Source organism: Opisthorchis viverrini, assembly GCF_000715545.1.
Source record: "Opisthorchis viverrini unplaced genomic scaffold opera_v5_97, whole genome shotgun sequence".
Classification (NCBI taxonomy): domain Eukaryota; kingdom Metazoa; phylum Platyhelminthes; class Trematoda; order Opisthorchiida; family Opisthorchiidae; genus Opisthorchis; species Opisthorchis viverrini.
In genome coordinates, this window is record NW_008751753.1 from 37,619 (window position 1) to 62,010 (window position 24,392).

The following is a 24,392-nucleotide window of genomic DNA, read 5'->3' on the forward strand; positions in this document are numbered from 1 at the left end:
TAACAGGCTATACACCGCTAACAAGTCAGTTACATATCAGTGTCAGTCGGTACATTCCTACGGGCGAGTTCATCCGGTTGGATCCATATAGCCCTATCACACCAACCTATCCGATCTCTAGGCTCGGATGTTGACGGTTCAAATGAGTCTGATGTCAGCCCAGTTTAGACATGTACCGCAAATACACGCAAGTAATTGGGACACTCATGTCGCTGTTCCAGTAAAATAAATAAAAACACGCCCAGTTCTCAATACACTATTATCATTTGCAAGCCTGCTAAAAACTCTTCGATAGCTCACTGGTTTTCTTGTTCTTCTTATGGCCTATCAGAGGGGAGTGCTAATCGATCTTACTTCCCTTCTGGACACCACTGATTAGGCAAGTGGGGATTTACTTTCATTTGAAAATTCAGCTTGTGCTAACGCACACGCAATCTGTTTGTCCCTCACTCTCTTTGTCTTGAACAGTTGGGCGATATATGTCTGAGAACGAACAAAACGATCAAAACGATTGGTCTAATAAACGTATTGTTATGCGAGCTGACGGTGACAAATAAAAAAGCATGCATATTTGTAGTACGAACAGCACTCGCCCGAATGTGTAGACAACAAGTTCTGGTGGAAGCGCACTTAAAGCTTCAGGCATACAAGAGTTCGATGATGGGAAGTTGGATGGATTCGTTGCTAGTTCTATTCCCTATCCTTCTACTGATTCCGGATTGGCTCTTGCAGCAGACCCCATTAAGACCATGTTCAGCCCGGCTTCACAAGTTCCCAAAGCGCCGAAAATACAATCATCCATCTTATGATACTTTCACTGCGTCAAGTAGTATAATATACCACGGGTTAGTCGTTTCCATACAAAGTCACACTGGTAGGTTAAGTCTGTCTGCTTTTTAATAATTCCGTTCTAAACAGTGACCAGGTATTTTAAACTGCTATTCGGACAGGGGAAACCCTCCTAGTTCGCCGTACCACACGTGATACATAGGTACCCAAAGGCAACCCGAGGATTCGCTTTAATGGATTTCTGAAAAAGGATGGCTGATTTTGGCTTCTTCTGTGATTACACCTTATCCTGTTTGAAATGAGAATAGCATGCCGACAGCCTGTATTCGAGTGCTGACAGCGCGTGATATCCATACGACAGACACAACTTTTAACGATAAAGCGTCACGCCTGATTCACCAAGAAAGACGAGACGTAGACGCTTTCGATTTCTTATTTTCTCCGGATTCCGATGTCTCGGATGACGAAAAGGCTGAGGCTAAATTCCACTGTCTTTTTGGTAAGAAGAGCTATCACAGTTGACGATTATCACACATCCTGCCGCTCACTTTTGCAATCATCTTCAACTGAAATGTTTACCCATATTCACTGATTCGTAAAAGGAACTTAACTCTTTGCTCTTCTAAAAGATTTTTCATGTGCAGTTCAAATAAGGCAGAGAAAAGGACAAATCCCTGTGGTGTTATAATTCTCACTTGCAGCTCTGGGGATGGAGCTCAGATTACATCCACTTTTTCGGCCTGGTTTCAGAACAGCTGACTTGTCCTCCCCGAGACCTAGCGTGGGCGTTCTATTGTTAGTTTTATCAACGCCTCTTGACATTCACTTAAAAACTTCGACGTCATACTCGTAATCCAGTGCCACTGACCATTTTTACCTCACCACCAGGAGGTTTGGAATGTTAGATTGGCTAGTGCCGACATTCTGTCGTTCGATAGGCCAAAACTCTGATATAATCGAGTTTGGGCCCACAGGATCTTAATTAAGTGGATCAATTTTTCTACCACTTTTGTAAACTGAATCTCTATTATATACCAATGCTACGGTAATACTACTACCTTAAAACAGCATCAATATAGATTGACCAAGGTTCAACAAGTGAATCTGCTAAGGACTGCAAAATCAGCAGATGGAGGTCGTCCAGTCTTGCCTGAGCACCTGGCCATAGAAGGACCTCATTCGCCTCAATGTGAACTCATGGTTTGCTGTACGGAATCTTGAAGACAGTTGATCCATCATTTAGACGACTAAGCTAGATGAAATTTCCTTTCAAAAACCCTCCAAATTCTACCAGTCATCTCCCTTAGCCTCAGTATCTCTGGCAAACTTCACCTTATCGATCATATCTGATCCATCAATTATTCGTCTTAGGCTCCTGAAGAGACGTTTTGAAATCGTTTGTGAACAACAACAAGGTTTTGTTCATCGAAGAAGAACTCTTGAAAACTGTTCCAGGCAGCAGCACAGATCAAGAAACTGGATTTCTAAAGGCCTGTAGAAAACCTTGACAGAATCTAGACAAACCGGTTGTCCATGCGGCAGCGTTCATTTCGAAGAGTCAGTACTACCAAATTGCTCAGCCTTTAGCTTCTCAGAGTGATTTACAGGCAGGAACTTCCGCTTCAGACATTTGCTACTCAAAGCACACGAAATGCCGGAAGCCTTCGAGATCATATACGTTTCCAACGTTCAGACTTGCAAGATAAGTCACTCAGCTTGTCCGGATAGTGCTGTTAATCAATTGGTCAGTCAACTGGCAGCCAATGCAACCTGACTGAGTTGTTGAATATACTCTCACTGATTAACAATGGTTTGATAATGCAACCTCCAACAGTGTATAAACGCACTAAAGTCGTCAGCTGCCCAAAAAACAGCTCTACCGTTCACCTCCGGAAAAGTTTGTGAACATTGCTTCTGACAGACATTCAGACACGTTTAGGTTCAATTTAAAGATGTTGCATCAAAATTAAAGAGAAGCATAGAATTCTGCGTACAGCCTGATAAGTTCACCGCACCAGTTGAACCTGCTGTACTGTCGCGAAAAGTAGGCTATTTGACTATAGCCCTTTTCTCTCTGCTTGTTATGGAGCGCCTGATTCTCCACGTGACAAAAGACTGATCTCGTATGTGAAGACCTCATTGTTTACCACAGTGAATTCTTCCTTTGAAACTGACGGTTCAGTCAATGATTGTAATTCATTGGGCTTTTGTCTCATACTTGAAAAGTGATACATCAAGTCGTTCTACTGCTAACTGCGTTTGTCATTACATCAAGCACTTGAGCCAGCAGCTGAACTAACCTTTATAGATTGTGGTTCCTGTACATTAGTCCAGAAAAAAAGATAGATCCGTTTTACGTGACTGGCCTAGAAGCTGAACGACACGGGTCCGCTATCTTTGAGCAGACTCGTGAATTAGATCGAAACCTCAATCTACACACTGACTTATTTTAAACAGAAAAGCGTTGAAAAAAACAATTCAACTTGCCCATTACACGACACAGAGCAAAGTTTCTCAAATTTGGAAATGATCATAATCGACAAGTCTAGTCGATTATACGATATCATTGCGCTTTAAGTAAGATAGCTAACGATAGATTCGCTTATTCCGATTACCGATAAGGAAAGCATTGACTTCAAGAATATCTAGTCTAGTTAGGTGGGCTGTGGACAGTCGTTTTCCAACAGGAAGTGAATCTTCATCAACAACGTAAAATCTATGACACCTTGTGCTTCAAGGCTATGCTGTCCTAACGGTCATTTCAAAGATCCCACAACAGGGCAAGATTGTGGCCTGAAATACTCTCACCGACCTAACCGTACATCAAAACAAGTACAGAGATTAAATAATCCCAATTCTGGAAGACGGAACACAACAACAGCAACAAAAATTTTCAATGTGTTTCTTACTATTCTATTATGCTGTTCCCTTCGCTATTTGTAGTGGTCGACGGAGTCAAGAGAGGCATCACTCGCCTCTAAGGTTCAATGCAACTGAAGTTCCTGCTACTAAATGAAGCAAACGTTTTCCTAGAAAGTGGCCACAAACATACCAATCACACAAGCTATCGTTATGAAACATCAGTGGCAAAAACCGAGACTACACAGAATCTACAGTCACACAGGTCGTTTTGGGCAACGGGAGATTTACATGGGTTCTACGCCAGCCTGATAAATGGGAGTCTTGAAACCTGATTTCTTTCTTACAACATGAGTGAAGCAAATTACTGAAATCGGCTTAGAGAGTTAAAACTCGAACAATGACCTCATCCTGTGCAATTCAGAGCCGATGCAACTAGGGATCCACGCGTGGTTTCTGATGATTATTTTTAAATTGTGAAACGCGTTCTCAGAGGCTGCTTACTGTATAGTTACTGCACAGTTCTGCAGTTTTCGAGGGGAATTCACGTGCCAAAGAATAGTCCCATATATGCTGGTTGGTCTCCAAGCATGAGCAGTGCTGTAAGTTTTTCTTTGGCTGACAGCGCTTTCACCAGCAACAATGAGAACCCCGTGGCTTTGGTGAGCATCAATACCACATCACTAATTTACCATTTTACCATTTCACTATTTCATCGATGACGACTAAAGGGGACAACACATTTTGCAGGAGGGTCTCTAGGGTCATCACACGAAATAATGTCCATGCGATGAACTGACAACGTCAATTAGGTTCTGCATCACACCCTGAAGGACCAGCCGATTGACAGATTCAGATACACTCCTAAAAGCCGGGAGCATTGAAACTGCGGACCAGCTGTACATAGAAAACCGCTTCGGTAGTTGAAGGGGCGAGGAAATTTTATATGCTCGTCGTGTGCCTGATTTCTTCGGGTTAGTTTCTTACATTCATTCGTGTAACACGGAAGAAACAGTGACACGATGTGTTCTTACGGATGAATGAAGCCAGATATATATCTTTGTGATCAATACATCCAAAGCGAGTAACTCTGCTGTGTGAGTTCTTTCTTCTACCTAGATGGGTACATGTCAGTCAGACGTTCTCTGAAGAAATCACCGTTGGATATAGCATGCAAACGGTGTTTTGAATATGACCTTCGGTTGAGACTGTTTAACGGGATGCATTCATATCGTTTGAAGACTGCACAAGTGTTTACAGGTTGCTTGGTTGTGACAGTATGCATGTGTGATATCAGGTGATCAACCGTCAAATTTGATTGTCAAACCGTTTTTATCTGTTAAATATCAAAAAGCCGAAATAATTTCCTTAGATTGGGACAACCTACGGACGGGCCCAGTGTTTTTCAATTTATTTCTTTGACCGCAACTTGACATTCAAATATGCATCCTTCGTTGTGTGACAGTTGTTTAGAGAGAAATGATCCTATGCCCTAAGAAAGCTCTCCGCCTTATCAGGTGGCAGATGATACACTTCTTAAGTTTTGAGCCCTTGAGTTTCTCTCTGCTGAGAGAGGCATATCCATTTTAGTAGACCCGTAAAGCGCGGATAAAAGCCGTGACATGCTCAGTGGAATTCACTTAGGTATTTCAGAGGGACCGACAAGCAGTGGTTATTTCTTGTCATTGGCACCTTTTGGTGGCGTTTCATAGATGGAACAGGACTAGTTTTTATGTGCTCCTAGTTACTGCGTCTATCTTTTCTACGCCGAATGTTCACTCAAGTGAGCACGAGAGGTGCCACGTTCAGTGGCTTCCACGTTCATGTCAACAATGACTCCTGTACTTCAGTCTACTTTAAAAGACACATTGAAGAGGCAGAAACGGCCTCTGCTTCTCTGGCATCGCCAAACGAACTACACACAGACTGCAGTAAGCGAATGCGCAGTCAAAGAAAAATATCCCGACAGATGCTATGACACGAAATGGGCTCCTACATCCCAGTCGCAGTGGTCTTTGCACCACCAGAAGGGTACAGGATTGTAAGGAGAATGATGCGGTGAACACTGTAATTTCCTACACATGAAATACATCGATACCTGCCTAATTTATCGTAACATTTGACACAAATCGCCTCTAGCTAATTAAACATTACTTCAATTTGCTTTAGAGCGATACCTGAATTCGGGAGCGTGGAAGGTGCCAGTAAGGGTTAAGTGAGGCAAACAGAGTTGTCAATTACAGCAGTGAGGGCTGAAGAGAAAGACTGATGCCCGGGAGTGTTTGAGAGTCAAAAGAGACTAGGCAAATGTATGAGCACAGAGGGTTCATCCACGGTAGTTTTTCGACTATCGGTCTCTGTGTGTAGCTCGTCGAATGATGAAGAAACAAAACGTTTGGTTTGAATCTTTGGCCATACTGTGTTCACTTTTAGGACCACTACTATTCGTTGTCTGAACACGAGTTAACTTGGCTGGCTGTAAAATAAGCGCACTAATTGTAAAATATTATTTCCTCTCGGTTATTTGCAGATATGCTCTCTATATACCACGAGGAGAGGGTTTAGAAGTTCAAGTGCATGGTTTAGTTTGGGCAATTCAGATCATCATTCATGGACGTCGATGATTATTGTCTATGTCGATATCTGATCAGCTGCAACTCAACGTTCATTAAAAACAATTGATTGACAGACACTAAAGGGATCAACAAGAGTGGTCAGATTTGTTGTAGGCGCTTTTAAAGATGAATCTCGAGAATTCTTAGCCGTATTTTTCTTGTCGCCGTACACGAAATCCACAACTAAACCGCATAACAAAATAATAGAACCAAAAATAGGACCAAAATTATAGGACCATATATCCTGTCTAAGTGCGAGTTGATCACACTGCTGATCAGCCGCTCGTGGCCGAATGGTTAAGTGTTCAAACTACTAGCCAGGAGGTCGCGGGTTCGAGACTCTCCGAGGTTTCGTGAGATGCCCACCGCTGATGATTCCCAATAAGGATGAAACAGCTGTACAGTGCTTCTCAGCTTTTCAGCATAGATTGGCTTCACTTACAGAGCGAAATCTCCACGAAAATAGGACCGTTTCTCCAGCCTAGATGTTAGAGGTGGACCGAAGTATAGGCAGTTGGTCACGTGTAACACATCATAGATAGAGCGTTTTAGTAAAAACTCTCTGTAAGAACTGTTTTAGAATCAACTGAAAGTAGAAAGCGGACGAGAAAAGACCATAGGCCACTTCATGAGCAGCGTCCCACTAGGAGATTCTTAACCGGCCAAACGATGTTTTTTGTTTCCATGAAACATTGCGAAAATTTCTGTGAGTGTCTAGGAAATGCGCCTTGGCGCACCTAACTAAACCGATTGCAGTCCAAATGCGCGTTATGTTATGTTTGTGCCTTCCTGGTTGGGGCGCACGTGTTTCACACATCATGGCAATATGGTATGTAGCCGATCCAAGTGGTGAGTATGAGTGACTTCCTAGTGACACCTTTCATCATGTACTGGGCTTGTGTTAGTAACGTTCTCAAAGAATGTTGAAGAAAACCCGTTAATCAGCGCATGGTGCCTGTATTGGTATCAGTGCATCTTGAAAGTGTAAACACCTTTGAGACATGTTTCTTCCTCTGAGGACGTACAACGTCTTGCACTAGGTTTCAACCATTTCTCTTTCTATACAGTAGTTTTTATGGCATTCCTTCATCCTGATTTATGGCAGCTAGACGCTAATGTTTGTTTCTGGTTTACGTTGATGATAGTAGTGAAGGATATTCCGATTAGCCCCTTTTACTCATCAGTTGAAGCAGTCATTCACCCAACTTCGGAATCAGACACGTTTGCACCTGCGCACTACAGAGTGTGAACGGGTTCTTCTAGGTATAAAAATGTTACAGCTATTGGAATTATTGAACACTTTAGATAGCCATCTTGATACTACTCATCACCTCCATTGATATGATGTGGTTCCAAATGAATTTGTGGTGAACTAAGCTAGCGCAAAAGACCTAATCAGCAATTTTGATGGGTATAGTAATATTGGCAATATTAACGTTTGCGATAACATGGAATGGCAGAATATTTAAACAAATCCACGCAGCGATCCTCTTCACATCCCATATCACGGACTGACTGTAGCTCAGGCGCATACAACTATTGGCCTGCCACCATGAGATTAAGAAACCATAGGATAATGTGGTATAACAGCGTAAAAGTGCACAACTCCTAGACTCCAGAGCATGTGACCTCTATGAAAGAAAATGGAGGATGTTCCATAAATATTCCATTCGGACGCTCATTAAAAGTGCCGTAGAAACACTTAAAGAGGTTTTGAGGCAAAATACTAGGACGCCGTCTTAGAATGACTCCTCAAGTTTGTACCACCCGTTTTCTTTAATTTCATGGAAATCCATTCAAAGATTTTCCTGCATATTACAGGTTTCGTTTTTTAGTAGCCATCATTTATCGGCCATCAATCCAGCAGCCAGCAACAATTTCATAACTTTCTTTCGAGTTGTATACATTTAAACTCAATACTTTGAAAGCAATATCTATATAACCTAGAATTTTTTTTGTAGTAAAAGAGAACACTGCTAGCTCAGATTAGAAGGACTCGTTTCCTTTGCGTTCTTGGTTCAGATGCGCTCACAGTCCTTTCTATTTTCATTTGTATGTTTCTTTTCCAGCCCGGTGTTCCCCCACGACACGTCATCACATGGCATTGCATGCAATACGTTGGCTTACACTGCAACTCGAGTCTGCTTCCAGTACACAAACAACATCTGTGGTAACCAGACCATCTGTAGTCAACAATTCACCATTTCTGCCGGCTGATGCGACTCCAGAAACCATGTATTTGGCAGTCAAGGTAGGGCCTATTTAATGGAAATTTGCACCGAGTCGCTTACTTAATATTGAAATATCATACAGAGCCGTCGAATGATAAGGAACGGTTAAGTTATTGTTCGTTGTCAAACTGGCAGTTTCGTTTGCAGTTCTGACAGTGCAAAAGTCCCTTGCTTCTTTTTCGAAAAAGTTTGGTGACAATCGGTAGATTTATTGCTTGCTAACGTTTCGCTTTTGACACAAAAGCTTCGTCAGGCCAAGTTCCGAGGTTGATCGAGATTTAAGGCGGAAGGAGAACCAATCAGCTAAGTCAAGCTGAATCTCTGTTGGGTGTCGGCCGAGGGATTTTGGTGTGTTAGAGTGGTTGAACAAGTGTTCGGTCGGTGGGGAAACCTACATGTGTTTGGGGCCAGCCTAGGGCCTAGTTCTTCTGGTGCGGTTAATTTGATGGTTCCTCTTGAACTTCGTTTGAAACTTCTGTTAGTCTGTGTGGGTGAGGTAGTGCTAAGAAAGTTGTGTAAGAGGGATGCTGTGACCTTTGGTCGGTTGGGGTTTCCACCCCTACCCCCCGGTTTTTTCTAATGATCCTAAGTGGATTGACAACCACACTGTCACGTGTCAACTCGGCTTATCTAAGACCGCTCTCCATACGTTCGCTAGCTCCACACCCTCGATTCTATTCACGCTGTGATGCTTAGTGATTTCCACCGCCTCGGCTATCAGCCGTTGTGGTGTGAATCGCAGTCCCCGTCTTAAGACTTCCACATTCTCCAGATCTATTCTATGTCCCGTGTCTAAGGCATGTACCGCCATTGCTGAGTCTTTGACGAGCGTTTGGTATTCTTCTGCATTCCTTGGTGGTTTGTTAATCCTTCCTTTATGCTCACCAATTCTGGTGTGCAATTCCCTGGCAGTTTGTCCTATATAAACCTTAGCACAATTGTTGCAGTTAATTTTGTACACACAGTCCCTAGTCCTTTCAGCCTGCAGGGGATCTTTCAATTGCACCAAAACTGAGCGTAGCGTTTTTCCCTTCTGAAAAGTTACTCGAATGTTGGCTAAGTTCAACAATCTTCGAATAACCTGCGATGTTCCTGCTTTATATGGAATGACTGCTGTGCCAATCCATTCCTTACTGGGTCTGGATACTGGAGCCAATATCTTCCTCAGTTGACGCCTAATCAAACTCACTGGGTATCGTACTTCTTGAAGTGTGTTGACGATCTCGATTTGAGCTGCCATCCGGTCGATCTTTTCTGTGCACAGCGCTCTAACTCGACGAAACATCGATGAGACAATGCTGGCCTACACGGACTTTGGGTGTGTTGATAAATAGCTTAAGACGGTTCCCGTGTCTGTTGGTTTCTGGGAGATAGTCGTTTTCAATTTCCCCCCAACCTTATGTGTTATACAGTCCAGAAAGGGTAATGTGCCCGACGTGGACTCTATTTCCATGCTAAACCTGATGTGTGGGTTTAAACTATTGAGATGGTCGAAGCTTTTGTGTGAAAAGCGAAACGCTGCCCAGCAATAAATCTACCGATTGTCACCAAACATTTTCGAAAACGATGACTACCCAATCGGTTTCAAGTATTTTTCCTTGCTTCTTGTTCTTCACATAAAAAAAACACTTGGAAACAATCAGATCTGGCAAGGTGGCCGACAAACCTTGTTCACACCGTCTATAGTGAAAAACAAAATGAATGTATTTGTTGAGATCTGTGTAGTTTGAGTTAAAGTGAGACATGAGATCGATAGAACCTCGGGGACTGCGCCTACCTGATGAGACCTAATAAGGGCGAAGCCGGTCGTTGGAGCTGTCAGTGTTTTAAGCAACCGTGTGAGTAATTTTCTCTATGAAAAAACACTACCTGATGCTAATAAGGGCGAAGCCGGTCGTTGGAGCTGTCAGTGTTTTAAGCAACCGTGTGAGTAATTTTCTCTATGAAAAAACAGGCAGTAGTTCTCTGAACTACCGCTGTCTTTGTGTCAGCAACTACGCCAAAAACATAGTCAAAAGTCCCTTAATCAATCCTATTCAAATGAAATAAATGGCCTCGTATTGGCCAAAACCCTACCCAATATTAAATTTTATTCCTTTTATGGGTGTATCCAAGTCCAAAGTCATCAAGAAACTGCTCAAGGCTACCGATTTTTGTAGTGGCGTAAGCACATCCAACGAAGAGGCTCAGCGTGCGAAATTGTACAGAGGTAGACCTATTATGCCACTCAGTAACTCCAAGAATTTCCAGAATTGAGAAAAACATGGTTTTTCCTATACCGAACGTACAATCGATATTGAAAACAAACGCAGGAGAAAGAAGTCACATGTGTAAAGAAAGTAATACCAACAGTACGTTTTCGTCTTTTGTTATCAAGGACTCAAAGTACCTGCTGGTGTGTCGGGAAGTTCTTCACAAATTTTGGAATCAAATTCACTTTGAATTTGTATTTTAAAAAAGTTCCGAGGAACTTCAGTGTGTGAAGATCTCCTATTGCGTAACAGTAAGAAGTACTAGCTTTTTTGACCTCCTTGAGAGTGTGAGTAAGTCCGCTTACACTTCGGTCGGAAGACTGGTAACAAGCTATAATATCTAAGGCATACACAGAAGGGAACTAGAATTTATCATAAGGTTGATATGAGTTTGCAACTTGACCAATCAAATAATCAAATCAATCAAATCATATCATCATTTGAACAGCCCTCATTCTGTACGGAACTGCGTTATTCTGGTAGGTCTACACTAGGTAATTACGCCGGAGCTAGTGATGGAATATTCAAACAACTGTGATTTTAGCGCAATCCCACAAATTCCTTTGTTCGATCCTTGCACGGTCAACTATATGCACTGTTGATGAGCTCTGATAAGAGCGAAGCTCGAGTTTAGTCTATTCCAACTTTGTGTGGACTCATCAAAACAATTGCACTAGGACGGGGGAGGACCTCCAAAACCAGAGCAACGTGAACTTGGGTCCTACCTATCCAGCGACCCTTTACAAGAAAAACCCTTCCGTGCGGTCACAACTACAAAATCATAGAACACCAAACGACCTATATGATCATCAAACACTTGACTAAATTAAGAAAACAACACTAATGCCATTGAGATCTTCGCTGATATTTACATAGTTAAATGTATTGTACACCTGTCAAAAATCTGTGTTGAATAGCTTTCATGCGCCATAATATTTGTTAGTAAAACCCCCATTTTATCTTCGCCAATGCCTATATCAACTACTGAATCAGAACGAGCAATACGTTCGCAAAATTGTGGTGGCAACTTTCTGTTCACTAGACTGTTAACTGGAAGACAAATAGCTCCATGCAGTGTAACGGAGACTAGTGATCAGTGATATGAAAAATTTCACACTGGAGACCTAATTGCGGAATTAGGTTTGAAACCTTGGGATGTGTCCAGCCGTAGGTTATCACTACATCTACTCAGTATCAAAAAATCATTTAGGAGTTGCAGCTTTCACTTTCCCAAGGTGACTTATTCCCAGTGTATCCAACGAAGGAAATTGGCAAAAAGTTTGTTTGCACTGTTTATGACATACTCTACAGAGTAACGCCAGGTCAGATGACCGCTCAGCAAGCCGCCCTCTATGCAGAAAGGTGTTTCTTTCATGACCCTTGTTGCTCAAAAAAACTATATTGTTTACCCTATCTTACAATCGATTCTGGAGATGCACATGTTCACCGTATGGTGAACGTTTGGTAAACGCTCATAAGACTGCAACATTAGCCGTGAACTTAGTAACTTTTTCGGGTCAAGAAGGTAGATGGGCTTACAGTCACCTCGATGGAGGCGTTCGGCTTAAGACAGTCAATAAGATGTGTGTAGTGTGACAATGTCGAACACAATGAAGCAAAGTGTCTTATCTGGTAATGAGCATACTCGTAGGCGGAAAACCTACATAAGGGATTTCGCCAGTCTGGGGTATAATCATCCGTATAAGTTTTTTTTCCAGATAATTCCTTGACAGCGGTTACATTCTGCCGCACGGATTGCTTGACTGAAATGAATATCACGGAATTAGACGCTTACAGTATCAGACACCAAGAACATCAAGCAGGAGAATTTTCTCGTTTATCATTCGAAGATAGTTGAAAATATGCTATCTTGTTTCTCCAAATTTATCAGTTGTCCAAACAAACTATGAATCAAATCTTTAGTACAGTAATGACTGCAACCAGTCGACAAACGGGTGGACATCGTATCATCTATATTTTATTCTGAGCTAAAGACATGCGTCGCTTTCTCAGGTCACTGTCTTCCAGCATGTGCTACTGGTCCACTTATGTAGTGCACATTGTACCAGAAGTGTGATGGTAGATATCATTGACGAGGCACGCGAGTAGTATGTTTTCTCGCAAATCCGTTTTGCTTCTATTTAAGTGAGCTTCATTACGGAATTTGTGGGGTTGCTTTGTAGTATTTGAGTAACAGTCCATGAATGTCCACGGAAGCTCAGGAAGGCACGTTCGAGAGAAATATGGTTATTTAATTTTCTGCAAACAAGATGTCTATGAGACTTTTGCTTCCCTATCCAATAGTCTGCAACTGCTTAGTTGGTGTTTTCCATTAAATAACTTAGCAGCAAGGGCAATCTTCCTTCCAGAGATATTTTGGTGGCTCCGTTGCGGCTAAGAACCGGTTCGCCATATGGATATGTGTCCGAGGAACTGAAGTGCTGCTCATTGACCTGGAGGGGGTAGGGTTTCACTCACTTTCAGTAAGGTTGAATCTAGCAGCAGTTTTTCGTCGATAAAGTGGTGCCGGGCGAAGAGCTTTTTTAGTCGGACATCCCTTGATGTCTCATTTTCCCGTCAGAAAAAGTGTACTTAGTTGATGATAGTCTATGTGCCTGAACAATTCAGATTTTTCTAGACCTTTGAGAGTTTCCTTCTCAAGACATGTAACACCTTGATATTTTGCTAAACACCCGATATACTGTATCAAGATTTATGAGTCAGGATGTTCTCCCGCAACCGGGATTCACATCAGGATATGTCATTCTAGAGAAGACGTAGGAGTATAAGCAATTAATAAGAGTAATGCCTGGTGGACGAATGTGCACTCTGCTGAGTGGGTGCGCAAAATAAGAGGTGATGTTTGTTGGGGTGAACTCGGTTAGCAGTACATGTAAGTGCAAGACAAAGAATAAGTGTACTTTACTCTGTAGAAAAAAATTGAAGTGTCCCACACTAAAACGAGAGCTGGTGCAACTACCTTGTAAACTGGATTGCCGGTCCCACGGTTTTCTGCTTCGAAACAAATTAGGAAGGTTTACTCAAACAACAGTACTGACCGCAACTCACATGGATTGAATACCGCACTAAAATATCTGGATCAGGCCTGATAGGTACCAGATACATACGAATTTTAACGATTCTTCGAAGCACACGAGATTGTTGCTGTTTACCAAGATGGTTTCCCTATCAGTAAAGGCGAACCTTTACGGTTCTTGAAGCAAGAGTACCTTTAGACAGATCTACATTACTCAGTGAATAAAAGGAAGCTGATATTAGGAAGCCATTGTTTTGGCTCAATTGACTTCACAGTTTATTCCTGTCTTGAGACTATTCACTCATTTTTTCTGAAGATTCAGACTTTTATAGATTTTATAATTGATTATACTTTGAAATATCACCGGCACAGAAAAACATGGCAGTACTATACAACAGGAAACCAGGGTCAGAGATGGAACTACATCGTGATGTGCTGGACAACTAATAAGCATATAAGTTCACAGTTTTGTTGTCTGTAAAATTGAAGGAGCACAGATGAAGGTTCGGCGGGCTACACTTAACACATAAGCAAAAGTGGTGAACCTTCGATGGTGATGTGCTCTCGAAATTTGAAGCCGAGCAAAAATACTTCATTTTCAGTTGAAATCATGGTCTGGATGTGAACTTAATCCACACTGGGAACTACAGATACACTCCTCAGTCTATCCGGCTATGGTGAGAACAACCAATGCACTTCTCTAGGATCACCAGGAAGATAACAGCGACTGGTTGGCCAGTATTATGAATATGCTACACATTGACAGGATAAACTGCATCAATCGAGCTGTCATTTAACCAGTTGCGGCTAAACAGTACTGGGTATAAATGCTAATTGCATAGGCTTTAGTTTCGTGAAATATTCCTGAAGTCTCTCAAGGATGAAGCGCCTGTACAGTTACTCCCTAATTCTCGGCAGATATCTAATTTTCGCGCAACTTGCAGTGACCACACGGTTGGTGGAATAATGGGCGGTACATGCTTCTCTTCCTTCTCCCTTACTCTAGACGCCGCAATTCAGCTACCATATTCTTTAAAATCCATTTACTTTCTTAACTGACATCATTTTATGCTAAAACGTTGACAAACACACTCCGTCTGTTTCATTCTTGTCGATAGTCATCAGCATTGCGCATCACTTATAAGTCTAGGAATGCATCGCATTCCAAATGAACTATCACTGGGTGGAGGGTTAATAAGCACAGCTCTAAGATAACGGAAAATGTGACTTATTCCCCCAATTTTTTGTGACCAAACACTGAAGAGCTGGCGGAAACTGGTTTCCACTCTTTACAGTCCTCTCATTTGTGTATTTATAAGACAGTAAGAGATAGCAGCGTGTCTTTGGTAACCCAGTTAGTTTTGTTTTCACGTGGCCAGTAGACTGTGTATGGTGAAAGTTCACAATCAACATCGACTTGAAGCTCATCGTCTTCTTACGACCGTCTCCTTCGTACTTTCTCCTACAGGACCTCATGCTTCTCACCATGACCAATTCGGTTTACGCAACGCGCACAGCTGTCATTCCGCTGATGAGTCGTTTGCTTCTTCAGCTTTCCTTATGCAGCATAGCAAGGTTGCTGGACCAGGTAATAGAAGTAAGTGCGAAATTTCCCTTCAACGGATTATGATCGACTCCTTGCGCACGTGCTTACACTAAGTATACATTGCTTGTTCCTCTTGAAATGAAGAGCTTACCCGAAAGCGGACAGTGGTATTCCATTTAACCCTCTGTAAGAGATCGCTTTTGAAGTAAAGTACATTCCAAATGGTAGACGACCTAACAATGAAAGGAAACGTTTGGTGCTTTCTTCCATGCCTATCCACCTTCTATGGTAGGCGTTGCGCGTTTCCGTGACATTTCGCCACCAGGGAAAATGTGTCAACATTCGGGCTAGATCGGATGCTTTATAAGGTTTACATGTGTCTACGTGCAGCTTATTAAACCGATGACTCTTAACATGCAACATGATAGCGCTATTCCTAGTTTTGAAGCGAAGCTTTCCACAACCCTATAATTCGATGGAGAATGCTTGTGTCTCAAATTGTTCGACCAATGGTCACAGATCTAGACAGCATCATCCGTGGACTGTTGTGTTTTGTAGCTGTGCTTCGGCGTGTGGTTTGCATGAATCTATCTGCCTCGAAGACTGAGTGGATGTGGATTGTGTTTGGTTGGTCCGGTGGGTGGCCCATCGTTCGGTACTATAGCTTCTCTTCCCATTAGTTGGTCACCATATTTTCATCACTACAGGAAAAAAGATTGATGTAGCTCACGCCATACCGTAATAGACAACAGATAAACAGTCCTCTTACCTTTTTCTTGATGTGCTATTCTGTAAGATTATCCGTCCTTGGGTCTGGATGTCCTCAGTATTTATTTCAAGTGGTAGCAGCTCCCATGAATCCGAGGATTCGCGGCTAGTCAGCATAACCTTGCTTGATTTGTAGCCGCACTTTATTCAGAATGAATGGGTGATCTTCCTAGCTCTTGCGAATGAAAGTTAAAGGGATCTGATCAAGCCTTCCTAGGACGGCTTCCACTTACGTAGGAAGTTTGCTTCCAGTGTGCTCAAAATAGGAGGTGCTGATTGCTTTGCAGTTTGTTTTATGGTTTGGTTTAGTTAACTTTCTGAAGTTCTCTTGGGCAGTCATATTCTTCAAGGCAGCACTCGGCGTGTGAGATATCGTGTTACAAACGGGTATAATAATGTCCATGAAAGACTATTTGTGCTATTACTGTTTGTATAGTGAATTGTATATTGTCGTTCCCTTCATCCAGATGTTCAATCGGCAGGAGGTTAAGCGATGGGAAGAAGCAGAAGGTCTTTTGAATGGTAAGCACTCTTGAGTGACTTCAGCTGGCCAATTTCACATGCTGTGAATATGGAAAAATGCAGAATAATTATTCCTGATCAACTCAATGTTATACGGTGCGATTTCAGGACCACTTCTAAGAAAATGGAAGAGGCGAGCCTGTTCACGTTTATGCTACATGATCGGTTCCCCCAACGTCTTGAACGATGACCCATTGCTTCTTCGTTGGATGTAGACTCACGATTTCCAGCGATTACCAAAGCATAGACCTGATACTGCTAATAGTGATCTATATAAATATGTTATGAGTGAACAGTGGTCGATTTGTTTGCTGAGCTGGTAAATTTGACAGTAAGCGTTTCGTCACCACCTGAGATGACATTATTACTGCGGTTTCAGGGGGCGGATTGAAGCACAACGATGCGTGATTGGTTGAGCTTTCACTGCTGATGGCCGGGGCTGACCTTCAATTAACTCTGACCACTCGATCGGGTGGTTTTATGGGTTGGTTCGTCAAACTGTGTCCAGATTGGTTGGGTGTCACCTCACTTGTGAGCTTAGTATCATTTTCTGTCATCAGCTGGTCAGTGCAAGAGTGAGAATTCTGAGGAACATAATGCGTCTCTTGCTTTCTGTTAATTGAGTAGACGCGGTAAGACCACCTACCTGGCCTTCCACTGTTAATTTTAATAAAACATTTTTTTTAAATTCCGAAGACATCTACCGTTATTTCGACACGGTTTCGGTGACTATTGCATACTCCGGTAACAAGTGCCCCCCCTTAATTTCAAGGCAAATAATATCGTCCTCCCTCTACCTCCGCATGCTAAATGCGAAGTGTGGCACAAAATTCGATGAAGAAAAATGTGCAACTATTTGAGATGAGGCTCAGCCTTAGCTTCTTTTTAGACGCTTCTGAAATTATTGCTTCATTTTTTGTCTACAGAGGACTTTGAAGTCGATAGTGATGAGAATTTCAATGCACCAAGAATTCTAACTTTTTGGGAACCTGAGAAACAACACTTTACGGGGGAGCAAACAAAATATTGATGTAGAAGATACTTTTGAATGATTTCGAATAAGTACCTCCGTAGGCATAACGCGACGCCATTAGTTGTTCCAGTCTAGTGCTTTATTTCTGGCGTGACAGATGCTGTTAAATCATTTATTTCTGGGACCGCTGACAAGTTTGTCTTGTCATTTCTCCCCCTCCTAGCACTTGGTCTACTAATCAAGAGAGCAGTCCCACTCCCATTGTCTTCTGAGGAGGCGCCCTCAAATTTGACGTTAAATAGCACAACTGGGCCAGCTACAACCATGTCTTCCGTGAGTTATTTTTCGCTTTATATTCAGTGTTTCAGTGGGAATTACATTAAACAAGTATCTCTTGAGCTAAATTTTAAAACACGTGATATTTGTGATTGAGAATACACACTGCAGGAAATAAATTTAGCCCATTATTAGGTTTTCCAAATACGGCCCAGACTCTTGCGGTGCGATAACCTATGTGCTCTTGAAATATCCCCTAGGAGCGATCCCCGGAATTATATGTGCACCCAGATTGCTGGACTAGCAAAAAAGCCAACAATCTGGGGGGAACGTAAACGAATGCGAACTATGGAAACCAGGAAGCTCAATTATTTTAACAAAAAGTTTTGTTCAGACGACGTTCTATGGATAAACGTTCAAGCAGCCATATTCACCTATCCACGAAGCAGTAGGCTGAGAGGATCCAGATATATTTTATAAATGTGATAAGATGCCTAGGGTTTGGGTTAATCAGAGATAAACTAAATTTCATAGTGGCGTAGAACGGGTCAACAGATTTTAGCCATGTACGCGTGTTAAGAATATATTATTACGCAAAAAGACCTATCTTGCCAAAAACGAATAATGGAAGTCAATGGGACCTAGAATAAATCCATCTATAACACAAACTGAAAGCTCATAACAGCTTGTAAAACTGAGTTTTAATGGTGGCTTCCGAGTTTCCTTTGCAATGAATCTTCATTTGGGTTTGCTGTTGGCAACCGTGGCTGAGGCATTTTTTTATCAAAATGCAGCCTCCTTAACTTCATGTGAGGAAGATGCATCTCATGATAAGATTCTTTAAGCCAGCCTAGTTGATTTTTAAGACTGAGATACCGTTTACACAAATAAAAGACACATAAGTTGCGGTACCAATTGATAGGTCAAATCTCGAAAGATTGACGCTTACCATTTTATTCCAATTGCAGGAGACCTATGAAACCCAGGTGCTACCACAGATTAAGCTTTTGGTCTTCAACCTGTTCGATCACGACCATCCTTCTGTTCGCATAGGTGCTGTCCACCTCTATATCACATGCTTGAAACGCTGCCCATATCCGGTGAGTGACACAAATTTGCCTTGCTGATGGTCGGAAAGACGGACTATGGTGAAGTATGAAGTTATCGTATTATCATACTACTGACCAGGTAACAGTAGCTGAAACTGGAATTCCTGTGTACATCCATTATCGCCCTATAAATCCGTTGAAAACTATGCACCAAGTGAAACATAAGTTTGACGGAAACTCGGGGCCTGCGCCTACCTGATGAGCCCCAAGGAGGGCGAAACTGGTCCTGAGCTGTCGAAGAGTTTTCAGCAACGTTGTGAGTAGTTTCCCTCATGGAAATGCGCCACTAAATTCTCAATAAAACTCTTATTATTCGAATGAATAAATTTTTTACGGGAAAGTTTGTCCTGTTCCCACCTAAAACTAACGCCTGCTCTCTGTATCTATTTTTGCAATCGCCTGGTGTTAGTGTGTCTTTGCATGTTGTCATGGCTTGATGAAAATTCAGTCCTTGCCGAGACACTTGCAGCTGAGAAATTTGTTAACCCCTTCCCATCTATTTTTGCCCACGCTAGCTGATAGAGAAGGCCCTCGATGAAATTATGAACGAGGTGTGCATCAACAAAGAATCTGACTCGCCCCTTCCAGTGGAAGATCTAGTGAGTTTCACTATAAGTTGCCTTCAGATTCATCTGAACTATTTCCTTGAGATTTGGTGAAAAAGACCCTGATTCAGCTTACCATGCCATCAAAAATTATGAGTCACATAATCTGACCTATTCTTTCGCAACAGTATAGACGCTTCTTTTATTTGGTTCGGTCCATATGAATGCCTTTCGGTGTCTTTTACTTTTGTTTTCCAGGGGCCATCCCTTAGTGCTCACGCCACCGAGAGTCTTCTGTCGCTGTGTCAATCCTTATTGAAGGTAGGCATGTCCCGTGTGGTTTCACACCCCCTACCGGACTTTGTTTGACCTTTCTAATGACCTTACAAACAACTTAATTCCAATTTTGATTGCCTTACTCACGGTTGGAACCAATTATATGGACTTTTCACAAGCACAAAGTCCTATAAAAGTTTCACAGATCATGCAGCCATCTAACACAAGACGGCAACTCCACCATCTCTCGAAGGAAGCTCATGCAAAGTTTCAGCGCTAAACGTGTGAAGTACTTTTTTAAAAAAATCTTTATCCATGATTGATAGAGGTCACCTGATAATGGATAAACTTGAGTGTAGTAAAGAGGAAATTTTGTTGTTTGCAATTAAACAAAGACAAAGTCGATGCTGCAAAAACGTCACAGTCGAGGTACTGCACAGTTTGCAATCGGAACTCCATTCGTCATAATTTGAAGATCGGCTCAGCAAATACTGAATGTTTGCTCTAGATAGGATGGCATTACACACAGTTTAAAAGTCAAACATGCTGCCTTATTATTAAACTGACGAGGGTCACAGAGTTTTCGACTGTTGCTTGAGGTTTCCTACCTCAAAGAGGCTGGCCTTCGTGGGTAAACATCCCTGGCTGGTATTGAAAAGCCAACATCGCATTTTGGTTTCTCGAAAGACTACCCTAAAATATAATCACAAGGTAACTTAGTCGGGTCCATATAACCTTATACAACAGTAGTTCTAAAACTCATGCATTTTGAATAAGATTGCGGCCTTCTGGTGAATCACAACAGAATTATTTGATTGTGAAACTTGATAGTAAATTTGTACTCTCTTGTGAATACTTGTCGACCTAGTTATAGGTGAGGTTAATTCGGAGTAGACATCGAACCACCGATAAAGTACAAGCATCGGGTTGGAATTTCAAGAGGATTTCTAGTGGGAAGCAAATGCCGCATCCTGGAAAAGTGAGCCACATGATGTCACCCTCCTTGCGTATTATTATTACTGGGACTAGTTAGGTGATTAATGCAAACGATGGGGTCATGTGACCGATCCAGTACAGTTTGTTGACAACATTGCCTGCTGGAATTACACTTGCGCCGACCACCATTCACTTAAACTCTTCCGGGTATCATACTATGCTGTGTCAGATACTTTCAAAGTTAGATACACCTCGTGTCGACAAAGCTGTTAACCGGTTTACTGCTATCCGTCTCACTGGGACAACCAGAATACATGGTAGAGATTCAGATTACCTCCATCCAATTTTCACAGATAAAGGATTGAAGCAATAGACCTTGAATGCTTTGCGGATGTGACTATAATCTTTTGAATGTTCTGACGAAATGAACCGTGGGCGCCCAATTTTTCAAGTTTCATCTACACCTCCGTGTACAGTTTGTATTACGAATGGAGAGATTCATGCAACTTTCAAAAACGTAGAGTCACAATCCCAAGATGCCATTAACAACAGAAGATAACGACTCCCCAATTTGAGTATTGACTCATGAGTGACTGACTCCATAGGGTTTCTATAGCAAACACTCCGGAATATGTGATAATTTTACAGCCATTTGCCCTATCATTTATGTCAGCTCTCTTTATAACCATCTGACCAATAATTATGCCACCGTGAACGCATTTCTCGCGGCCGAATAGGGGAACTAAGTGGTTTAGTCTGTAGACATCTTTCTCCATTTGCTTGTTAAAGCATGAAACAAGTGCGACGCTTGGCTGGCTATAGCAAGAAAAAGGACAGTACGCGTCCAAGATGCAACCGATAGTTTTACAAAATGCTGCCAAATTTTCCCATCAGAAGTAGGCTGGTGAGCTCAAAAGATAGGGGAATACGTCTTACTGAGATGACGTACAGCTATTGCTTATTGCTTGTAACAATGGTCGATAACAGTACTTGAATGTAAAGCAAAGTATCAAGGCAGACAACGTGAAATATTTCATGAGCTTGGGTATATCCTTCCACCGATATTCGTTCGACTGGCTGATGCATGTCAAACGTGTAAAATAACGGCTTAGGTTTTTCCGATGGACTAACTATCATGTTTGGTTGTGCTTACAAATCCTGTTGTAAAGTGATTCCCATATATCATAATGAATTGCACTTGTTTGCACTCATTTAAATTTCCATTCATGGAAGAAGACATTTCAAATAATTATATTGTCTCATTATTCCATTGCCATTCAAGTACTACTTCATGCTTACTGACGTAAGCGTTGCTGCGAATTTTCTTGAGTTGCACTTTTCGTGAACTCATATGATTTTGAACATTAGTTAACCAGCACCGCATTATTGCTCCTTCTGTTTCTGCTGCACCCACCCAGAGTGCAAAACCACCTACTTTGTCACATAGAAAACTGCTATGGGAACGACACACAGTACGTTAAATCCTACCCAGCGTTTGCTTCTCCCCTAACTAGAGACCAAGGATGTCATGAGAGGCGTCTGCGCGTGACGCAGTCACTTAACTCAGTTAACCTTTGACATGGAGCCTTGCAGATCTGTTGGTTGTTATGCATATATCTCTCTTTGGTAATTTGCCCTGCAAACGGGAGCAGCGGGTTCGTCTTTCATTGCCAAACACTTTAAGGGTTAATGTGAAAACAATAAAATTAAGTACTCAACAGAGGGCATCTTTGTTTGTAAGGGATCTGAGATAAAATGTCCCACTTGCCACGACGGCCAAGATTAGGACTGGGTTGCACATCATGAGTTCAGACGGACTATAATTTTGTTCCTTAGTTTAGTCTAACGAAGTATACTGTTGTTTAACCAAATAAGCAAATGATCTCATATTTTAATTTGGTGTTTAGTAGAAACTCACCCTGCACAATCTCATCCTTGTGAATAACACCCAGATACTTATCCCAGTGTATTACTCTGTCGTCATCTTAGGGTTTCCCTTTTTTCCACACAAGCGAGCAGGTGGGATGAAATTGCCCCCATCTACCGGAAGATTACAGAATAATCTCACACAAACTTATCTGGGGCATCCAGACCCAAACGTTCGGATGGCCGCGTGCCAAGTTTACGAAACCCTCAGTAAGTTATCGTTTAGCACGAAACGTTTCCTAGTATGACTTTGAAAAAAAACTGAATAACTCATGTAAAAGCGTCGGGTTATTTTTCGCACGTAGGTGATATCTTCAGTCACTGACTGAAGTACAAAACATATCGGTACAACCTGAAAACTGCCGGAAACGTGTTTGCTTTGATGAAATGCTCTCTCGTTTGATAGATTCAAGAAAGTTCAGCAGTATGTCATGAATTTCGTTCTTAAAGCTGATAATAGTGTGTCGAATCATCTCAAATGTCCTAATTCGACATGCTGAGTCAGCTACTGGTCCAAAATATGTGACAGTTATTTCGTGTGTCGAGGCAGTCAGAGTTCGTTCCTTCAATATGCCTCATACAGCATATGTAAGGTTCGGTAAGGCTCAGGTCAACTGCTGCAAAACACGCGGTGCCAGTCACTAAGCAGTGCACACTTACTGAATATGTGCATTCCGAGGTCAAATTTTGGCGGGCATAAACGGCACCAGATCATTCGCAACCCTTCTCGCAATATATAAGACTTCAGCCATTAGGTTGTAATACAAAATTTTGGCGGCAATCCCAGGCTAATGACAACTCCACAGTTAAATCCCTGCTTTGTTAGTCCTGTAACCCGCATGGGAGTTTGAGAGATAACGTAAATCTGTTAGTGATCGAGTTGTAACGTAATGAAGGTGATTATCAGAAGGTAACAAGCACTAAAAAATGTCTGTTTTACCAGAATGATGATGAATACAACAGTTAGGTGCACTTCGTAAAAATAGATACAATGCTAAAAGTGGAATGAGCCAAGTGGCGATTGATCGTTTGAAGAAAACTGTTGAGAGTTCCTGAGTGAAGTTCCTGACACGGGACGAGTCTTCTAAGCAGTATAGCTGCTACACGTGTTCCGTAGTTAGCCGTGGAGACTTGTGAAGCTCGGCTGACTTCCTGTTTTTTGTGTGTGAGAGATATGGGTTGAGTTCTATGCCTGTTTATTGCGTGCGGTGTGAAGAGAGGGCAATCCCTTCGTGCACGAACACGAGTACAACTTGACCTGATGTGTTGCAGTTCATGAGCCTGGCGCGTAACGCAGGTGGTAGCCGCGTAAACAAAAATGGATGGGAAGTTGTTTGCTAAGGTTGCAAGTGGGACAGGAATTGTCACGTGGTTTGAGTGTTTGTGACGCGTGATCTAGTCAGTGACCGCTATAAACCAGTGACTAGCAAACCCCTTAGAATTAAAACACTGCTCATGCAGGTTGAGGGATGACTCAATCATTGCTTTGAATTATTTTGAGTACCTTAGAAGTACACTGAAAGTTGTTAGGAATGCTGGTGTATTGTGGTATCTTGACCAGAGTAACCGCAACCCAACTGTTGATTGCAAACAAATCACGCCTGTACACGATACTATTTATATCACATCCGTCCTGATTCTTAGACTACAGCGACGTGTTTCAAAGTGTGGGCATCAATTGAAGTAAAATGCGTTGTGTATACCCCCGTCTTCACAGAAACTAACGAAAAAT

At 42.1% G+C, this 24,392-nt stretch overlaps 2 protein-coding genes across 2 annotated transcripts in view; one reads left to right on the top strand and one right to left on the bottom strand.

Moving 5' to 3' along the window:
* T265_05238 (hypothetical protein) overlaps positions 1-8,498 on the bottom strand; it is a gene marked incomplete at both ends in the record, with an annotated part of 44,896 nt that extends 36,398 nt beyond the window's left edge. The window contains one exon of the mRNA XM_009170207.1: positions 8,391-8,498. Within this exon, the coding sequence (XP_009168471.1) occupies positions 8,391-8,498 (108 nt within the window). The remainder of the gene's footprint in view (positions 1-8,390) is intronic.
* T265_05237 (hypothetical protein) overlaps positions 1-24,392 on the top strand; it is a gene marked incomplete at both ends in the record, with an annotated part of 85,058 nt that overhangs the window by 29,018 nt on the left and 31,648 nt on the right. The window contains 8 exons of the mRNA XM_009170206.1: positions 8,333-8,514; positions 15,252-15,380; positions 16,565-16,619; positions 17,816-17,925; positions 18,837-18,968; positions 19,493-19,576; positions 19,781-19,843; positions 22,747-22,870. Of these exons, the coding sequence (XP_009168470.1) occupies positions 8,333-8,514; positions 15,252-15,380; positions 16,565-16,619; positions 17,816-17,925; positions 18,837-18,968; positions 19,493-19,576; positions 19,781-19,843; positions 22,747-22,870 (879 nt within the window). The remainder of the gene's footprint in view (positions 1-8,332; positions 8,515-15,251; positions 15,381-16,564; positions 16,620-17,815; positions 17,926-18,836; positions 18,969-19,492; positions 19,577-19,780; positions 19,844-22,746; positions 22,871-24,392) is intronic.